Source organism: Oncorhynchus kisutch, linkage group LG8, assembly GCF_002021735.2.
Source record: "Oncorhynchus kisutch isolate 150728-3 linkage group LG8, Okis_V2, whole genome shotgun sequence".
In the NCBI taxonomy this organism is placed as follows: domain Eukaryota; kingdom Metazoa; phylum Chordata; class Actinopteri; order Salmoniformes; family Salmonidae; genus Oncorhynchus; species Oncorhynchus kisutch.
This window is the reverse complement of record NC_034181.2, coordinates 39,382,688-39,402,420: the sequence shown is the minus strand read 5'-3', so window position 1 is coordinate 39,402,420 and position 19,733 is coordinate 39,382,688. Positions and strand designations below refer to the sequence as shown.

At 42.8% G+C, this 19,733-nt stretch overlaps 1 protein-coding gene and 1 long non-coding RNA gene across 11 annotated transcripts in view; one reads left to right on the top strand and one right to left on the bottom strand.

The window, feature by feature from the left end:
• Window positions 1-17,236, bottom strand: part of mfsd3 (major facilitator superfamily domain containing 3) — a 37,640-nt gene extending 20,404 nt beyond the window's left edge. For 2 of the 10 annotated variants that reach the window (XM_020489601.2, XM_031830303.1), the window contains exons 1-2: window positions 15,108-15,186; window positions 13,665-14,430 (exon numbers count right to left, since the gene is read on the bottom strand). In XM_020489601.2, coding sequence (XP_020345190.1) covers window positions 13,665-14,355 — 691 coding nt within the window. In that variant the 5' untranslated portion in view covers window positions 14,356-14,430; window positions 15,108-15,186. Of the gene's footprint in view, window positions 1-13,664; window positions 14,431-14,965; window positions 15,191-15,360; window positions 15,491-16,707; window positions 17,109-17,133 lie in introns of those variants that run through there. The other 8 variants (XM_020489608.2, XM_031830302.1, XM_031830304.1 and 5 more) reach the window with 8 other exon arrangements.
• On the top strand, window positions 5,828-7,005 carry LOC116374848 (uncharacterized). The gene is made up of 3 exons (XR_004210815.1): window positions 5,828-5,964; window positions 6,390-6,480; window positions 6,971-7,005. It is a non-coding gene; the product is annotated as an uncharacterized LOC116374848 (long non-coding RNA).
• Window positions 17,237-19,733: the final 2,497 nt, after the last annotated feature.

Sequence of the window (19,733 nt, the reverse complement as noted above, 5' to 3'; positions counted from 1 at the left end):
TCATGGATGGTCAGTCCTTGTAATTCTATACATTTGAGAGTGACTACATTTCTCCAACCCCATCGCTCAACTATTTAACAAAACACTGACGGGGTGAACGCTTTACTGTTAATGGAACTGCAGATTGCCCTTCAAGAGCCTGCAGGTATAATGGTTTAAAAACCCATTATAAGCACTATAAGCCTTTATAAATGTCTAATAAACCACAGACTACTGTTGCAGTTCATACTTCCTACACCCATGTCTTGATTCTGTGGTTCGGTCTTCACAGTGTTCAGTGCTGAAAATCCACGCAGACAAACACAACAAGGCTGATTATTCATTTATATAAATACTCTCAAAGCAACAATTGTCATTTTCAGAGGATATTTCATTAGGCATCCACAAAGAAGAAACTAGTTGAGAGGGGGAGAAACAGACAGACGGACGGACGAGACCAGACAGACAGACAGAGAGCGAGAGAGAGGGTAAGGGAGAAAGGGGGTAAGGGAGAGAAAGACAAAACAGAGAGAAGGGGTAAGGGAGAGAAACAGACATGGTTTGAGAAAGGAAAGGGAGAAATAAAGAGCGAGAGATTCAAGCGAGAGAGGGTGAGGAATTTGGTGCAGGGGGGCGGGCAGAGGAGGGCTGACAGGTTGCTGATGGAAAATGAGAGGTGTTTGTGTGTGTACGAGCGAGAGAGAGAGAGGAGAGGAAACTGAGCTGTACTTCCTGACCTCCTGCCCAATGTATGACCATATTAGAGAGACATATTTCCCTCAGATTACACAGATCCACAAAGAATTCGAAAACAAATCCAATTTTGATCAACTCCCATATCTACTGGGTGAAATTCCAGTGCGCCATCACAGCAGCAAAATTTGTGACCTGTTGCCACAAGAAAAGAGCAACCAGTGAAGAACAAACACCATTGTAAATACAACCCATATTTATTTTCCCTTGTAACACACACACACACACACACACACACACACACACACGACATTTGTAATGTCTTTATTGTTTTGAAACTTCTGTATGTGTAATGTTTACTGTTCATTTTTATTGTTTATTTCACTTTTGTATATTATCTTCCTCACTTGCTTTGGCAATATTAACACGTTTCCCATGCCAATAAAACCCCTTGAATTGAATTGAGAGAAGAGGAGGGGGGGGGGGGGGGAATCAGCATGAGAGGGGAGGGGGGGGTTGAAGGGTCAATGAGGACACAGAAGGATCAGAGTGGTCACATGAAGCTCAGACAGAAGTGGCCAGGATCAGAGGGGATCACGGACACTTGGGAGAAAACAACAAGACACAACCCACCCTGGGGACACGATACAGAGAAGCAGTAAAACACAAATCTACAGTACATAAACCATCCATAGGGAATAGAGACCCCACACACTCACATGACCAGCCATACTGACACACTAACAGCTATCCCTACAGGTGTGCAGGGTGTCACAGAGTTTGTTGACCCACTAAAGGACTAGGGTGAAGCATGGGAAAAATACTGTGTGTGTGGCTATTGACCAAGGGTAAAAGCAAGGCAACTTGAACCCCAACCCCCAGATGGGTCACTTTGCTACAAATGCTGTTATGTTACCAACTACATTTTACTCCCATAACCACATTAACTATAACCAAATGTTCCCTCTCATTTTCTTCAGCACGGGGGCAAATTTCAGGTCTGCTGAAAGCAAACTTGAACTTCATGAAAATGTTGTGCCACTTCCGGTGGGCATTTACTGTGAACACAGAGGCTGTACCCGCTTTAAGTTATACGTTTTAACAGTGGCCAAGTAGGCCATTTGATCATAATGTAGACCGACCAGAGAGGCCTACCATCAAAAAACAATGGAGAAAAGCATCCCGTAACATTTTAACCTGGAAATAGCTGTTATATCATTCAGCCTAAAGTAGCAGCCAATGTGTGTTGTTCAATGTAGGCCTACAATCTACTTAGGGCTTGACAATTGCCAGGTCGCAGTTGTAAATGAGAACTTGTTCTCAACTAGCCTACCTGGTTAAATAAAGGTTAAAAAAATATATATATATATTTTAAATAACCTGTTTATCCACTTGTGTTTCAGACAAGGTGACTGGAAATGTGTTTGATGCAAGACACCACTTTACAAAATAAAATGCATTATTATTCCCATACCAATATTAGAGAATCAGACAAATGACGCAAAGCTCCGCCTATTGGCTACTTAGCTTTTTCAAGGTCTCAAAATACAATATTGGCCCTTTAAGAGACCAAAAAAAATAAAAATAAAAAATAAATCGCTTTTCAACGACGACTAGAAATGCACAAATTTTGTGCTCTTGTTAGAAGCAACCACTCACTCGTTATTGACTAGAAATTGGCTATAAGTGAGCTAATATCTCACTAACTAGCAAAGAATATGAATAAATGTGCAGGTGCCTCTACATGCATCTCTCGCTTTGATCTCAGTTAGCCTAGTGGTTAGAGCGTTGGACTTGTAACCGAAAGATTGCAAGATCGAATCCATGAACTGACAAGGTAAAAATCTGTCATTCTGTCCCTGAACAAGGCACTGCTCCTAGGCCATCATTGAAAATAAGAATTTGTTCTTAACTGACTTGCCTAGTTAAAAGGTAAAAAAAAAAAAAAAAAAAGCACATCTACTCTCAACCCCTCATACTGTAGCCTAAACACAGCCCAGTTCAAAGTGAATGGCACAGATGTACCGTGCATTCGGAAAGTATTCAGACACCTTTACTTTTCCCATATTTTGTTATGTTACAGCCTTATTCTAAAATTGATTACATTGTTTCCCCCCCCCCCTCATCAATCTACACACTTTTACCCCATAATGACAAAGAAAACAGGTTTTTAGCATTTTTGAAAATGTATTAAATAAAAAATATCACATTTACATAAGTATTCAGACCCTTGACTCAGTACTTTATTGAAGTACATTTGGCAGTGATTAAAGCCTCGGGTCTTCTTGGGTGTGACGCTACAAGCCTGGCACACCTGTATTTGGGGAGTTTCTCCCATTCTTCTCTGCAGATCCTCCCAAGCGCTATCAGGTTGGATGGGGATTGTTGCTGCACAGCTATTTTCAGATTGGATTCAAGTCCGGGCTCTGGCTGGGCCACTCAAGGACATTCAGAGACTTGTCCCGAAGTCACTCCTGTGTTGTTTTGGCTGTGTGCTTATGGTCGTTGTCCTGTTGAAAGTTGAACCTTCGCCCCAGTGTGAGGTCCTGAGCGCTCTGGAGCATGTTTTCATCAAAGATCTCTCTGTACTTTGCTCCATTCATCTTTCCCTCAATCCTGACTAGTCTCCCAGTCCCTGCCACTGAAAAACATCCCACAGCATGATGCTGCCACCACCATGCTTCACCGTAGAGATGGTGTCAGGTTTCCTCCAGATGTGACGCTTGGCATTCAGGCCAAAGAGTTCAATCCTGACCAGAAAATATTTTTCTCATAGTCAGAGTACTTTAGGTGGAGTTTTGCAAACTCCAAGTGGGCTGTCATGTGCATTTTACTGAGGAGTGGCTTCTGTCGGGCCACTCTACAATTAAAGGCCTCATTGGTGGAGTGCTGCAGAAATGGTTGTCCTTCTGGAAGGTTATCCCATCTCCACAGAGGAACTCTGGAGCTCTGTCAAGGTGACCAACAGGCTGTCACCTCCCTGACCAGGCCCTTCTCCCCCGATTGCTCAGTTTGGCCGGGCGGCCAGCTCTAGGAAGTCTTGGTGCTTCCAAACTTCTTCCCTTTAAGAATGAGGAGGGCACTGTGTTCTTGGGGACCTTAAATACTGCAGAAATATTTTGGTATAATTCCCCAGATCTTTGCCTCGACCCAATCCTGTCTCGGAGCTCCGTGAACAATTCCGTCAATCCCCATGGCTTGGTTTTTACTCTGACATGCATTGTCAACTGTAGGACTTTATATAGACAGGTGTGTGCCTTTCCAAATCATGTCCAATCAATTGAATTTACCACAGGTGAACTCAAATCAAGTTGTAGAAACATCTCAAGGATGATCAAAGGAAACAGGATGCACTAAATTTCGAGTCTCACAGCAAAGGATCTGAATACTTATGCAAATAAGGTATTGGTTTTTAATACATTTGCAAAAATTATTATGGGGTATTGTGTGTAGATGGATTTATAAAAAATATTAAAAAACGTCAATTTTAGAGTAAGGCTGCACGCAACAAAATGTGGAAAAAGTGAAGGGGTCTGAATACTTTCCAAATGCACTGTATATATGGCAATGGTTATTTGCATATAGGCTTACTTGAGCTCTGATTGGTTATGGCGTACAGGTCTGTGTAGAGTACGGGTCTGTCATGCCTGTCGATGCAATAGAACCCTACTCCAATGTCAAATTGGGTGTCAAATGAAAGCTAAGAGACTATATTTTTGAGAAATGAAGGCATATAGTATATACATTTTTCAACCATTTTCATACCCAGAAATTAGAAATAAGCAACAGCTTTGATTTATGGTAAAACAGATGGAAAAGGGGTCTTGGACAACATCTACCAGAAAAAGTCATAAAGGGTATTATAAATACATAATAATGTTTAGAACCCCTGCCAACTAATATCAACACTTAGATTTAGTTTTGTAGAAATTATTTGCTTCTGGTAAGTTTAGTTAACATTGCTATGTGCCTTGTAATTCTGTTTAAAGACATTTTTCCTATTTCTCTCCCTCATGAGGAGGAAGTAAATGAAAGTTCACAGAAGTAAACAAGGTAAACCTACCGATGAGTTGTGTTTTTACTGATAACAAGTTTATGAAGTGATTCAAAAGTAATAATTCTTAATAAAAAACAAACCAGTAATGGAATTACTGCAATTGAATTGGCTACAATGGGACAGAGTAGTCACAAACCACAGTTGGGTCACCTGCTACTGTCCTCCCGTCCACTGGCATACTGCTATGTTGGGCTCATTACCGGTTTCTTTTCGCTTTTTGTCATCTGGTGGTCAAAGCATGTCACCTCTCCTGGCTCTTACTGATACCATGACACCTACCACCCATCCTCTTTCCATTTCTTGTAACAAGCATCATCACCCACTGAGTAGCGACTGACACGGACGGCCATGGACGTCCAAATCTGAACCAATCATAGACGTCTATGTTTCACAAGTTTGGACAGCACAGTAATGTACAGTATTATACAATGGGTGGTTCTAATCCTGAATGCCGATGGGTAAAAACCGCATTCCAGCCGGTGTCTATTCCACAAGTTAATACCAGCTAAATCGATTACATTAAAAAGCCTATTTACTCGGTTTCATCTGACTGCGCAATCCATTGTCTCATCAGGCCAGCCAGGCACTTTATAAAATTGGTCTCCACTATAAAAAGCATCAAGACATTATCTCATTTCTTTTAGACTAACATTTGGCTTTCAAAAGTGGAGATTTGTATAAACGTTGCTGTCGGTCTGTCTAGATGGATCTCCAGGTGTCCCATAGTAATGAATGTTTCGGGAGTCGGGACGAGACAGGCAGGCCGCTTTTCTCAGCCAGTCGAAATCATGAATCAGCGCAGCTAGTTTGCGGTCTTTCCAGCTTCCGTTTGATGCGATTGTGTTCGTTGTGTTGTTAGCAAGTTCCTCTTAACAAAAGTGTCCTGACGAGTAAGCACATTTTCTATGCCGGGCGAAATCGTGCCTAACTAGCTCATTATTATGGATGTATCCAAATAAATGTCACTAGAAAACAGCTTAAACAAATACAAATGCAGCTACTGTTGTCATTCTGTCTGCACTGTTTGACGTGCCTGTAAGTTAGCCGTAGTTGGCTAGCTAGCAACCAAGGGATAAGAACGTTGCCAGCCAGTGTGGCAATGGAACATTTAGAACAAACGACTGGGTCGCGTCCATAGATACAGAACAAAAAGAAAACGTCACGTCTGTGGCAAACGGACAAACGACCAGTAGGCTTAGGAAGCAACCCTAGATGTGTCGGGACTATACCTTGTGGTAGGATGAAATATATTTATTCATACTATCAAATAAACGTTCATTAAAATGTCAAATCATTATTTGAACATGTTGATAACCCGTTGTATAACAGTGATAATAGCCTCCAAGCCGGTGTTTGGAGGAGATATTGGCAAGGTTTGCCGACCCGAGACAACACCATTGCCAATATATCCTCCAAACACCAGCTTCTCGGGCATTATCACTTAAGCAGAGCACAGTCGAGAACAGTACAGTACTGCGGGGGGGCTGAAGTAGAGCACAGTAAATAAAAGTACAGTACTGTACAGTGAGGCATTGAGTATATAACAATGTAGGGAAGGGAGTTTGAAATAATTTCACTATTCGAATAGTATCATGAATTTTTGTTGGATATCCGAAACGCATGTAGTTTGAAACGTATGTTTTTAACCTATTAACCTAAGCACTGCTGCGCGAGGGCTAGAGGCTGGCGCTCTATTGCTGCAGCTGCGGTGTGTGAGAGATGGGAGTGAGCAGACGGGGAGAGACGCCAAGGTAACTTGGCTACAGCCGAGACGAGCTAACTTTTAGCAGCCACAATGTTGTTTATCATCCCAGTGCCCGTCTTGACTGGAGTAGCCTAGAGAAGCTAATTGAGGCCACATGCTGCGCTCTCTCTCAAACCCTCTTCATATAAAACAGTCATTTTATTCCACCTTGCATTGCATTAGTGAACTCTCACTCCACTTCCTACACATTGTACCTATTTATCCCTTTGATTGGCCAACATAAGCAACAAGCTACACACATCCACTGGTCGGCTACTGATTTTTTAAATAAAAAAATATTTAAAAAAAATGTAAATGGAGCAAAAATGAACTCATAAGTATTGTAACACAAATGCCTGTTTGATATTTGACTAACTGTGCCCATCCCGTAGTATAATGTACTGTATTGTACTGTAAAGTACACATCTACTTTACTGTACTGAACTCCACTGTGATGTCCAAACTTGTGAAACACAGTACTTCTATGATTGTTTCAGATTTGATCTGGTCCGGACCAACCAAAAGCCAGTGAGTATAATAAGTCAAATATGCAAAATAAAGATATTGCCGAATTCTACCTTTGTGTACCTATTCAGGATACATCACCATGAAGAGAATGATATTCATAATTAAGTATTTCTATAATGTACAGATCAGAGACCCATGATGTAATTCTGTTACCGGATGTAAATCCACTTCACCTACTGCAGTTCAATAACCAAAACAAAAAAATATCAAATTCGAAGTGTCATAGCTTACACCCCATTCTTTCTGCAAGCATTTTTTAAATCTTAATTCAGAGCAGATGGATAACAGTTTTCTGGAAACGTGGTCGCATAAACGAAGGGAGGCATTACCGTAATTCGGTAATCAAACATTGCATCTGCAAAGTGCTTACAGTAAATGTGTTTGTGAAATTTGTGTAAATTGTTCAATGTAATCTTTGTGCATAGAGTTGTATGGTTTGTTAAACTTTGAAATCAATGGTTTTTGTTTGGTAGCCCTACTAAATGTACTGACCAATGATGTACAGTACCAGTCAAGTTTTTTTATTTTAAAGTTTACTATTTTCAACATTGTAGAATAATAATGAACACATCAAAACTATGAAGTAACACACATGGAATCTATGTCCCTAGAATTTCTAAGCAAACAGCTGGAGGCAGGGCTTTCTCCTAGAGCTCAATTTTTATGGAATGGTCTGCCTACCCATGTGAGAGACGCAGACTCGGTCTCAACCTTTAAGTCTTTACTGAAGACTCATCTCTTCAGTGGGTCATATGATTGAGTGTAGTCTGGCCCAGGAGTGTGAAGGTGAACGGAATGGCTCTGGAGCAACAAACTGCCGTTGCTGTCTCTGCCTGGCCAGTTCCCCTCTCTCCACTGGGATTCTCTGCCTCTAACCCTATTACAGGGGCTGAGTCACTGGCTTACTGGTGCTCTTCCATGCCGTCCCTAGGAGGGGTGCATCACTTGAGTGGGTTGAGTCACTGACGTGATCTTCCTGCGCCCCCCCTCTTACAATCTCCACCCGGCACAGCCAGAAGAGGACTGGCCACCCCTCATAGCCTGGTTCCTCTCTCAGTTCCTTCCTAGATTTTGGCCTTTCTAGGGAGTTTTTCCTAGCCACAGTGCTTCTACACCTGCATTGCTTGCTATATGGGGTTTTAGGCTGGGTTTCTGTACAGCACTTTGAGATAGCAGCTGATGTACGAAGGGCTATATAAATACATTTGATTTGATGTAGTAACCACAAAAAAAAAAGTGTTAAATCAAAATATATTTTATATTTGAGATTCTTCAAAGTAGCCACCCTTTGCCTTGATGACAGCTTTGCACACTCTTGGCATTCTCTCAACCAGCTTCATGAGGTCGTCACCTAGAATGAATTTCAATTAAAAGGTGTGCCTTGTTAAAAGTTAATATGTGGAATTTCTTTCCTTCTTAATGCGTTTGAGCCAATCAGTTGTGTTGTGACAAGGTAGGGGTGGTATACAGAAGTTAGACTTCTTTAGTAAAAAACTAAGTCCATATTATGGCAAGAACAGGTCAAATAAGCAAAGGGAAATGACAGTCCATCATTACATTAAAACATGAAGGTCAGTCAATGTGGAAAATCTCAAGAACTTTCTTCAGGTGCAGTCGCAAAAACCATCAAGCGCTATGATGAAACTGGCTCTCATGAGGACTGCCACAGGAAAGGAAGACCCAGAGTTCCCTCTGCTGCAGAGGACAAGTTCATTAGAGTTAAATGCACCTAAGATATTGCAGCCCAAATAAATGCTTCACAGGGTTCAAGTAACAAACACATCTCAACATCAACTGTTCAGAGGAGAATGTGTGAATCAGGCCTTCGCGGTCTAATTCCTGCAAAGAAACCACTACTAAAGGACACCAATAAGAAGAGACTTGCTTGGGCAAAGAAACACGAGCAATGGACATTAGATCGGTGGAAATCTGTCCTTGGTCTGATGAGACCAAATGTGATTTTTGGTTAAAACCGCTGTGTCTTTGTGAGACGCAAAGTAGGTGAACAGATCATCTCCACGTGTGGTTCACACAGTGAAGCATGGAGGAGGTGGTGCGGGGGTGCTTTGCTCGTGACACTGTCTATGATTTATTTAGAATTCAAGCAATATTTAACCAGCATGGCTACCACAGCATTCTGCAGCGATAAGCCATCCCATCTGGTTTGCTCGTAGTGGGACTATCATTTGTTTTTCAACAGGACAATGACCCAACACACCTTCAGGCTGTGTAAGGGCTATTTGACCAAGAAGGAGATTGATGGAGTGCTGCATAGGATGACCTGGCCTCCACAATTGGTTAATACATGATTCCATGGGTGTTATTTCGTAGTTTTGTAGTTTATGTATTCACTATTATTCTGTTGAAAATAGTAACAATAAAGAAAAACCCTTGAATGAGTAGGTGTGTCCAAACTTTTGACTGGTATTGTCAACAAGTTGGGTTGACAAAGCAAGCGTACACTGAAAAGGCAATCCAGGGGAGCAGTGTTATAGACAACCAAACATGGCCACTGGTGGGTTTGCTTTACAAATAAAACCTCTGGGGGAACCCCACCCACAGTATTGGAAAAGTAATGTTATACCATCCTAATACTGTCCTCTCTCTTTAGGCCTCTTTGCCTTTATCCACCCCTTTCTATGCATCTCTGGGCACCATGTGGTGGTTCTTCATTAATTCATCGCCCCCTCCAGCCTCCCTGCAGTCCTCTTTCTCTCTGGAAATTAAACCCCACACCCTGCACTACACTCTCCCCCCACTTACCAACCTCAAACCCTCATCTCGCCCCCTCATCACGCTCTGCCATCATCTCTCCTGTGTCACACAGGCGATCCTCCTAATCCAACCTACGGCTGTGTATGGCGGGGAGAGGACGGGACGGGGGCAGTCTCATCTAATCCCACCCGGTCACTTCCCAGAGGAATCGCCCATGCTGTCTTCTCACAGACACACGCAAAAGACTGATTCCCTGACCTATCAATGTTTTTAATTTGCTGTTTTTAATTTTATTATACTCTTGTGAATTCTATGGTTTTTACTAGATTACTTGTAGCTTTTCATGTTGTTTGTCAGTAATTTTTGTAATGACTTGGTGCTGCCTATCTTGGCCAGGACGCTCTTGAAAAATAGATTTTAAATCCCAATGAGCCCTTCCTGGTTAAATAAAGAAAATGAAAAAACACTCTCACCATCACTCACATCTCCTCATGCCATCCCAGCACCAGTCCTGCCTCCACACTACAACATCCATCCACAGAAAACTCACTGTGTTCATTAAGAGTGCGTGGGAGAGAGGGGTCTGAGTGGTGTGTGTGTGTTGGGCGGGGGGGGGGGGGGGGGGGGGGGGGGCTTTCACTCCCAAATCTCACACATGTAGTTAGACACACGAACACACCCTTGCACATACATAATACCAGCTCACGTTCACACGCATTGTCGAGTCTCACCCGACAGTTGCACACAAACAGTCTGACCTTTCAGTCTGAATAAAAGAGCGAACTACTAAACTAATATGATGATTACTAGGGCTGTGACGATACCAATATGACAATATTTTTTCCATGTCAAAAAATCTTTAATACGAAGCAGACCAATTGAACCTGCGTGATTTAAAATATGTGCTACAGCTTGTAAAATAAATACATGTGACTCTGGATGACAACATGATGTTTGTTTCCAACATTAGAGCTGTTCTCCTAAAGAAGTTAAATACGCTTCGTGTTTTGTTTCTTTGACACGATACTAACGAGTATTGCGATGATGGTATCATCCTGGGCCTAATGATGATGTTAGCGATAATGGCGATGATTGCGATGGAGAAGGTGACAGTGGTGATAACAATGATATGGAACTGATGCTGGTGAACCCTCATATGGATTAGTGTCATGGAAGGGTCCTGTCTAGGGTCTGCCTGGGCACATCTGATTACCATGCCAACCCTACCACACTCTCGCTCTCTCAAACATACACACACACACACACACACAGGAAAAACAAAAATTGCACACACAAGCAAATGTAAAATAGCATGTTTTCCCACCACCCACACAAACACCAGTGTGATGCTGCGTCTTCCATTTCATTTTCCGTGAAAAAAAAAAGAAGAGCCACAGACACAAAGACACTCCAGGCCTAATCCTTACATAATCTCCTTCTGTTACCAAACACCAAACTCTGTTTACCATAAATATTTGTATCTTGCAAATATGAACTACAAAACAACTGGTTTAAAAAGGACAACATTCCTAACATCTCACTAGGTCTAATACATACCTGTTGATTTGTACATAAATGCTATTCACACAGCTCAAAGTGTCATATTTTCTAAGAACAGGACTTTTAGTAGGTTCTGGACTCACTACCAAATCCCTGGTTATAACCCCATTCCCTTCATTCATCAACAAGATGAGCAGGGCTCTCTAGTCTATGGTATGGAAACAGAGACATCTGGTGGTAAGAAATGAGACCACAGCTGAATGGAGAAAAGGCCTCTCTCAAGTCTTCCTTACCACAAAAGCGGCTATGGGACTGCGTAGTGTTCATTTAGGCACCAAACTGTAGAAAACTGACTGAAACAGCGAGGGGATTACTTGGATTGGACCAATGTAAAATGCATAATTGTGTTCACCATTGCAAACCATCTAAAAATGTGTTCTGTTGCCTGCCTTAGTAAATACTACACAGGAAGGGATTATCAGAGCTTGTCCAATAAGAAATGCTTGTTCTGTTTTCAGTTGCAAAAGGCTTTGCGACGTAGTGCACTAATGAATACAACCCGGAAGGTTGTCATGTTCTCTCATAGAACTCAACCAGATACTGCCCGATCAATACGCTTCAATCCCCACTTACCTAGAGAATGAGTTGAGAATGTGTTAAGTCATTTAAATGAAAAATGTCATCCTTAAATGGTATGAAACTTTGGCTATACTATAGTTAGTAAAGCTTTTCAAAGTGGAGATAGATGACGACGTGACAGGAATATTCAACATATAGTAAAACAATAAATACAACATATAAAGTGTTGGTCCCATGTTTCATGAGCTGAAATAAAATATTACAGAAATGTTCCATATGCACAAAAAGTTTCTCTCTCAAATGCTGTGCACAAATTTGTTTACATCCTTGTTAGTGAGCATCTCAAGAAGTGAGCATCTCTGATTAAGCAGCATGATCATTACACATGTGCACCTTGCGCTGGGGGCAATAAAAAGCCACTGAAATGTTGTCACACAACACAATGTCACAGATGACTCAAGTTGAGGGAGTGTGCAATTGGCATGCTGACTGCAGGAATTTTCACTAGAGCTGTTGCCAGAGAATTGAATGTTCACTTCTCTACCATAAGCCGCTTCCAACATCGTTTTAGAGAATTTGGCAGGACGCCCAACCGGCCTCACAACTGCAGACCACGTGTAACCATACCAGCCTAGGACCTCCACATCCGGCTTCTTCATCTGCGGGATCGTCTGAGACCAGCCACCCGGACAGCTGATGAAACTGGGGGTTTGCACAACTGAAGAATTTCTGCACAAACTGTCAGAAACCGTCTCAGGGAAGCTCATATGCATGCTCGTTGTCCTCACCAGGGTCTTGACCTGACTGAAGTTCAGCGTCGTACCAGACTTCAGTGGGCAAATGCTCACCTTCGATGGCAACTGGCACCCTGGAGTAGTGTGCTCTTCACGGATGAATACCGGTTTCAACTGTACCGGGCAGATGGCGTGTGGGTGAGCGGTGTGCAGATATCAACGTGGTGAACAGAGTGCCCCATGGTAGTGGTGGGGTTATGGTATGGGCAGGCTTAAGTTACGGACAACGAATACATTTGCAATTTATCGATGGCAATTTTAATGCACAGAGATACCGTGACCTGATCCTGAGGCTCATTCACGAGTCGTGTCATTCATCCACCGCCATCACCTCATGTTTCAACATGATAATGCATGGTCCCATGTTACACGGATCTGTACACAATTCCTGGGAGCTGAACATGTCCCAGTTCTTTCATGGCCTGCATACTCACCAGACGTGTCACCAATTGATCATGTTCAGGATGCTCTGGATCAACATGTAAAAGAGCGTGTTCCAGTTCCTGCCAACATCCAGCAAATTCACACAGCCATTGAAGAGGAGCGGGACAACATTCTACAGGCCACAATCAACAGCCTGATCAACTCTATGTGAAGGAGATGTGTTGCGATGCATGAGGCAAATGGTGGTCACACCAGATACTGACTGGTTCTCTCATCCACACCCCTGCCTTTTTAGGCATCTTTATTCCCAGTCATGTGAAATCCAAAGATCAGGGCCTAAAGAATTTATTTCAATTGACTGATTTCCTTATATGAACTGTAACTCAGTAAAATCATAAAAATTTTTGCATGATGCGTTTATATTTTTGTTCAATTTAGATTTATCTCTGTGCTTTTCAACTCGGGCACCGCACATAAATGAGATGGTAGCCTAGATCTCTTGGACTACTACGAGAAAACATGTTTTGGCATACGGTCTAGTCATTTATGACATAGTGGGTTTCTTATGCATGTAGTAGCCTCACAGTGGTTTAGTCTGAGAGTTGAGGTTTAGTGTTAGGACTTTTAGCTACTTCTCCAGTTGGTACAATAGGCAAGTGTGCATGGTTGTCAGACAGACTAGCAGACTTACCCAGTTTGTATGTGAGAACATAGATTATGGTCCAGGGCGTCCCAGGTACTGACAGCAGCTTCCGCCACACCCTCCAGGGATGCACAGCGTCCGACTGGACACCCCTCCTCCCCTCTGCCTGGCCCCTCAACAGCTCATCATCCAGCACGGGGGCCCCCCACACAAACAGCGCCACACCGAAGTACACAAAGGCCAACAGCATGAACATAGGGCCCCACCCGACCACGTCGATCACAGCCAGGAGCCCGCCCCCGGCAAACACCGAGCCGGCCTTGTAGCCCACCACCTGGGCAGTGTTGCCCAGGCCCAGCTCGCTACGGCCCTTCAGCAGTCCCACAGCGGCCCCGTCCACCGCGATGTCCTGAACCGACGCCAGGGCATTCATGGCCAGTAGTGTCCCCGCCACGCCCCAGATGTGGGCCTCTGGGGACAGGGTGGCGCTGGAGAGGCAGGTGAACGCCAGGCCAGAGACAGTAGCCACAAGCCAGAGCCGCTTGGTGCCCACACGGTCCACCAGTGGCGCCCAGAGGACTTTGAGCACCCAGGGGAAGTAGAGGATTTTGGTCAGGCCGATGCGTGTGAGGGAATGGCCCGCCCCACGGAGGTAGACGGGGAGCAGCGAGGACTGGAGCCCATAGGGGATTCCCTGGACAAAGTACAGGAGGCCCAGGAAAACCAGCTTGTCATTCATGATTCAATGGGAACAGGACAGTTCTTCAAGTCATGACGATGGTCCGGCAGGAGCTGATCGTATGGGTCGATCAGGCTAGGAGAGATGGGGAAAGAGAGAGAGGGGATCATTTCACTGACAAAAAGTTCACAAACATAAGCAAATGGGTGCCGGAGTCTGGTGTAGTGGTAGAACTGCTGACTCGACCACACATGCAGACCACACCTGGAAATGGGGTAACAAATCCCACCTCGTTCCCTACTCTCTGTATCTCCTTCTCTACCTGTCACTATCCTTAAAAGAATACAATAAAAATAAATACATATTTTAACATGAGCAAACAGAATTGAACTCGCAAGAAACATAGTTTGGGGTTTTATTATGCAAAGTAAAATAAACACATTATTAATTATTGCAGACTGATGTATCAGACAGCTGATAGAAGGTTTGCTTTTTCACCAGCAGGAATGAACTTAATAACTAGTTAATTTTCCTTTTGAACTAAATGTATGACATAATGGGATAATGTCTAGATACAACTTTACAGCCCAAACTTGACCTTAAGATAGTAGCAAGCTAAAGGTAGTAGCAAGCTAATCTAACAATGTCTCGGTAAATAGGCTAGACATACCACTTACAAACAATACGCATGCATGGCCAAAAATCAAGCTAACGCTGTGATACCAAATCCAATTTAGAACAAGTATCAGCGCGTGCCAATAGCTAGCAATTTCGGTCGTAATTTTTCAAATATTATAAAACGTTTGTCTCACTGCAATCTATTTTCAACGTTGTGTTGTTACATACTGGAATAGGTGAATCTGTTAGACGAAGCCGATTAGCTTCCGCCCTGCCCTTGAAAAAATACTTCCGGGGCGTTTGGCTCTGTTGACCTAAAATAGCCGTTCATTTGCCTCCCAAACGGCTAGTAGTGCTTAAAAACTATGCAAAATATAACATTTCTACCGTAAAACCTAAAAGGTTGCCTACAACTATGTCCACTAGATCTTTTACATTAATACTCACTTCTCACTATCTATTGCCCCTGCAGTGAGGAATTACCATCTTCAGAGAATGTTTTTTTTTAAACTTTACTTATCTACAGATAATCATTGTATTGAGCTCAAAAAGCAGTAGCTGCAGTATACAAATCTGGGAGCGAAATGAATGTTTTTTTCACAGATTCTTCTTCTTCTTCTTTGGAATATTGACGATTGCACAATTTAGTGTGCATTCCCGCCATCTACTGTGTGGGATGGAAACAGGATTCCCCAAAATGTAACAAAATATATATAGAAAAAACGACCAAGCTACCAAAAACGAAATAAATAAACTAAATCAAACAACTTTTCTGTTAAAAACTATAATAAACCAGATCTGATCCCTACACATGCTCAAGGGGAACCTGGGAGGGCGGGTCTTCCGGCGGCAGTACCCCTTGTAAGTATTCACATGTAAAATCCTTAAGTGACAAACACTTTTCTGCCGCAGCCACAATAATGTCAATTGTCTTAAATTTATTTGAGACCTGTGCCGTACAATTTATAACTGTGGCAATGAACGCCACAAATCCACAGGATCTCTTTTGACTGGGAGCAAACATTTACTACAGGGTGCGTCCACTACCATCACTTCACTAGTTTTCTCAATTATTTGAATTGACTCCGCATAGGAGATTCGATTGACCGCTCTAACTTTTGACCCTGAATCTCCGTCACCCTTACAGGGCACTCCAGGAACTCGGGATCATGATCGGCACCACAAATGTAACACTGTCGTCCTTCTACACACCGTTCTTCAATATACACTGTCCATCTGTACACACTTGAAACATGGCCAAATTATTTTAAATTCTTACACTGCAATGGTTTCGGGACAGCTCTTACAGCATATATTACATAACCAAGCTTCACGTGCGTTGGTATTTGCTCTTTACCAAAAAACAACAGAACCCGACAGACTTTCTTATTTTTCCCCATTCACCAAGCGGGGCACCAACCACACCAGGAATTATATTCAGGGGGTTCCATCGTCACCCCTGAGATAACTCCTTTGACGGGTGCTCTACTCCAAAGTTCAAAACACAAGACTTATGTTGTCCAGATTCTTTTTAGGCTCATTGAAATCTTCCTCTGTTCTTCAGAAATACAATTAATCAAAATAAGACCACACCTGGTCACTCTGACATACTCCACTTTTCCCATCGTATACTTCACCATTTTCGACACATAAACAGGTCTCCCACAATATGCATCCCAATAAGAAGTGATTCATTATCATTCATACACGTATCCTCCACTCAAATTTTAGACTATTTCCTTTTTGTTCCAGTTTTCAATACTGCTGTTGCCCATTCTGAACATTCGTCTTTACCAACTTTTTTCGACGCGCTGCTGGATTCGAACTCATCATCCACTTCCGCCATCTTTCCCAAGCACCACCACAGTTGCGATTCGGTCACAACGCTTCTTCTTATATATTATTACGGCGGTCCGCAAACATTCGTTAGAGGTGCATGCCGCCACATTGTGTGGGCTGTGTCTACCTACTGTTCTGTAGTGTGTATTCATTACATTTTGTGACACAAAGAGGGAAAAGAAAAGAGGAGAAAAATTGCCCTACCAACTAGCCCTACACCCATTAAAACCACTACTTGGCCGTATTTTATCCTACACCAAGCCGGCAGCCTCTTCACTGCCTCAGCAGACGACACCTTCTGTACTACTCTGATCCTGTCAACCTCAACCTGCCATTCTCTCACCAGACACTTCTGATCTCCAACACTATGGGTACCCTTACAGTTAACAAACACAGCTTTTTCCAGGGATACTGCACATTCCTTTGTCTCATGCCCTCCTGCACACTTCTCACATTTAGGAATCTTCTTCCTACACACTGCTGCAACATGACCATAAGCTTGGCACCTAAAACACTGTAATGAGTTCGGGACAAAAGCTCTCAGACTCTGCATCAAAACTCAGCAGGACATAGTGGGCGTGTTCTAGCTGATCACTTTTGTCAAGTCAGTGACCATCATTGGTCACCACCTTTCAAAGTGTGTTGCATCATGGTGATAAAAATGGTCAGACTTGCGCCTAAATTACTTTATAAAAATCATGTGATCAAAGTTAATGAAGTTTGACTGCAGTCGATTGCAAGTTTCAGCAGTTCCTCTTCAACAATTTCATCCTGCAGCCATCGCCTGCCTGGATTGTGGGAGGCTTTATTGTCAACCAATCATTAGGGTGTTTTTGTGCCAAACAGGAACCAACTTTGCCGTAATTCACGTAGGCCTATACAGTGGATATGTAAAAATGAAGTGATATTTGAGGCTCTCTCACCCAATGATTGTAAAATGTACACACTTATTTTGGCCACCCCTCAGAGCCTGGTTCCTCTCTATGTTTCTTCCTAGGTTCTTGCCTTTCTAGGGAGTTTTCCTAGCCTGCGCACTTCTACATCTGCATTGCTTGCTGTTTGGTGTTTTAGGCTGGGTTCCTGTATAAGCACTTTGTGACATCTGCTGATGTAAAAAGGGCTTTATAAATCAAATTGACAGTTTTTGATATCGAGGTTGGAGACATTTTTATTTCAACATTATAAAGAACAACTTTTATAAACAATGGCAACACTGGCATGTTGCACTGAGCCTTGCTGTTGGAAAACCACGTTTTCGCAGATGCACCTCCACCGACTTCACTCCTCAACTTTTGTCTACAGTCAGTTGCATTCGCCTTACCACTCAAACGAGCCCAGTGTCTTCTCTATTTCAGCAGGCTCTCCACCAGGTCTGTGTGGCACCAAACCATGGGTGTCACAGACACTGGGAATCTTCAATTTCAGATGATCCTTCTTAACACTTAGTTCCACCCCAGTTATCACTCCTTTCAATGGCGCCCTGCTCCGGAGAGCAAAGCGAGTCACGTCTTGTCCCGAGGCGTGTGGTACGGAGCACCCTGTCCCTCTGGGCAGAAGACACACCAAAAAAATCATCACAAGTCCACTTCGAGTGACTTTTACCGATTCAACAGTCCCCAAACTCTTCTCCACCCAACCTGACACCACATTTGGATTAGCCAGAAGGCAAGGGTCCATTCTCTCCAAAAATCTCACTCCCACTGGACGAGGCTCAAACTCGACGGTCTTCACTGCACCTGCCACCACAGGTACTGTAATTCATCCTCAGTCTCATCAGGGTACATTTCTGAGCTACTGGAGTACGTTATTATTTTTTTTTTTGTACTTAACGCCTATCTTCCTCACCACACTGCTTCCATCTACACTCAGCTCCTTTCCTTCTTCCTAGCTGTCCATTTCCACGCTCTTTCCTGTCCTTCAAACGCTGTAGTAGAAAGCTGTTCAAATGTTTCTTCCCATTGGGCACAAACTGTTTGAATCAATGTTTTTTCAATTTCATTTGTCAACGTATTGTGATGTGAAATCTATGTGGAAAATAAATTGGATTTCAAAAAATCATGGTCTCCCATCCAGGGTTTTAATCAAGCCCAGTCCTACTTAGCTTTGATATGTCACTGACTACTACCAATGTGCTATTGTGAGAAATCTCTTGATAACTAAATATATTCATTGTTGCTGTCGAAGTTATTCCAGGAAAATATTTAAACTTTTTTTTTTAAGTATATAAAAAAATAATTGGAAGTAACTCAATAAAATAACAAGGCTATTTACAGGGGGTACCAGTACCGAATCAATGTGCGGGATACAGATTAGTCAAGGTAAATTGTACATGTAGGTAGGGGTAAAGTGACTATGTATAGATAAACGGTGAGTAGCAGCAGTGAAAAACTAACTTGCTCTACTGCAGTCCGGTTGATGTGGAGGATGTGTTGTTACCGTCAGGAACTCCAGGATCCAGTTGCAACGGATGGTGTTCAGATCCAGAGCTTGGTGTCAAGCTTGAAAGGAACAATGCTGAACTGTAGTTACTGAACAGCATACACACAGATGGTCCTCTTGTCCAGATGTGTTACGGCTGTGTGAAAATCAATGTAAATGGTATCTTCCATGGATCTGTTGGAGTGGGTCCAGTGTGCCTGGCCTGCTGGCCTTAATGTGGACCATGAAGGCTTTCAAAGAACTCCATGATGACCGAGGTGAGCGCGACAGTCAAGTTTTACTGAAATTAGGCCAACTTTACATATTTAGAAGTCTGTTTGTTCCTCTTCCGGCCTTCTTCAAAAAAAATGGCCTTACTATAGAGGAAGCTGTTGGGCGCAGCTATAAGATGGTCTTATTTTAATGGACAGAATAAGTGGAACGGTGTCAAACATGTGGTTTCCGTATGCTTGATAAAGTTTCCTTTATTCTAGTACAATGAGCCCATCCTCCAAAAACTCCCCCTCTTCTGCTTTACATGCACTAACATCATGTGACCATCC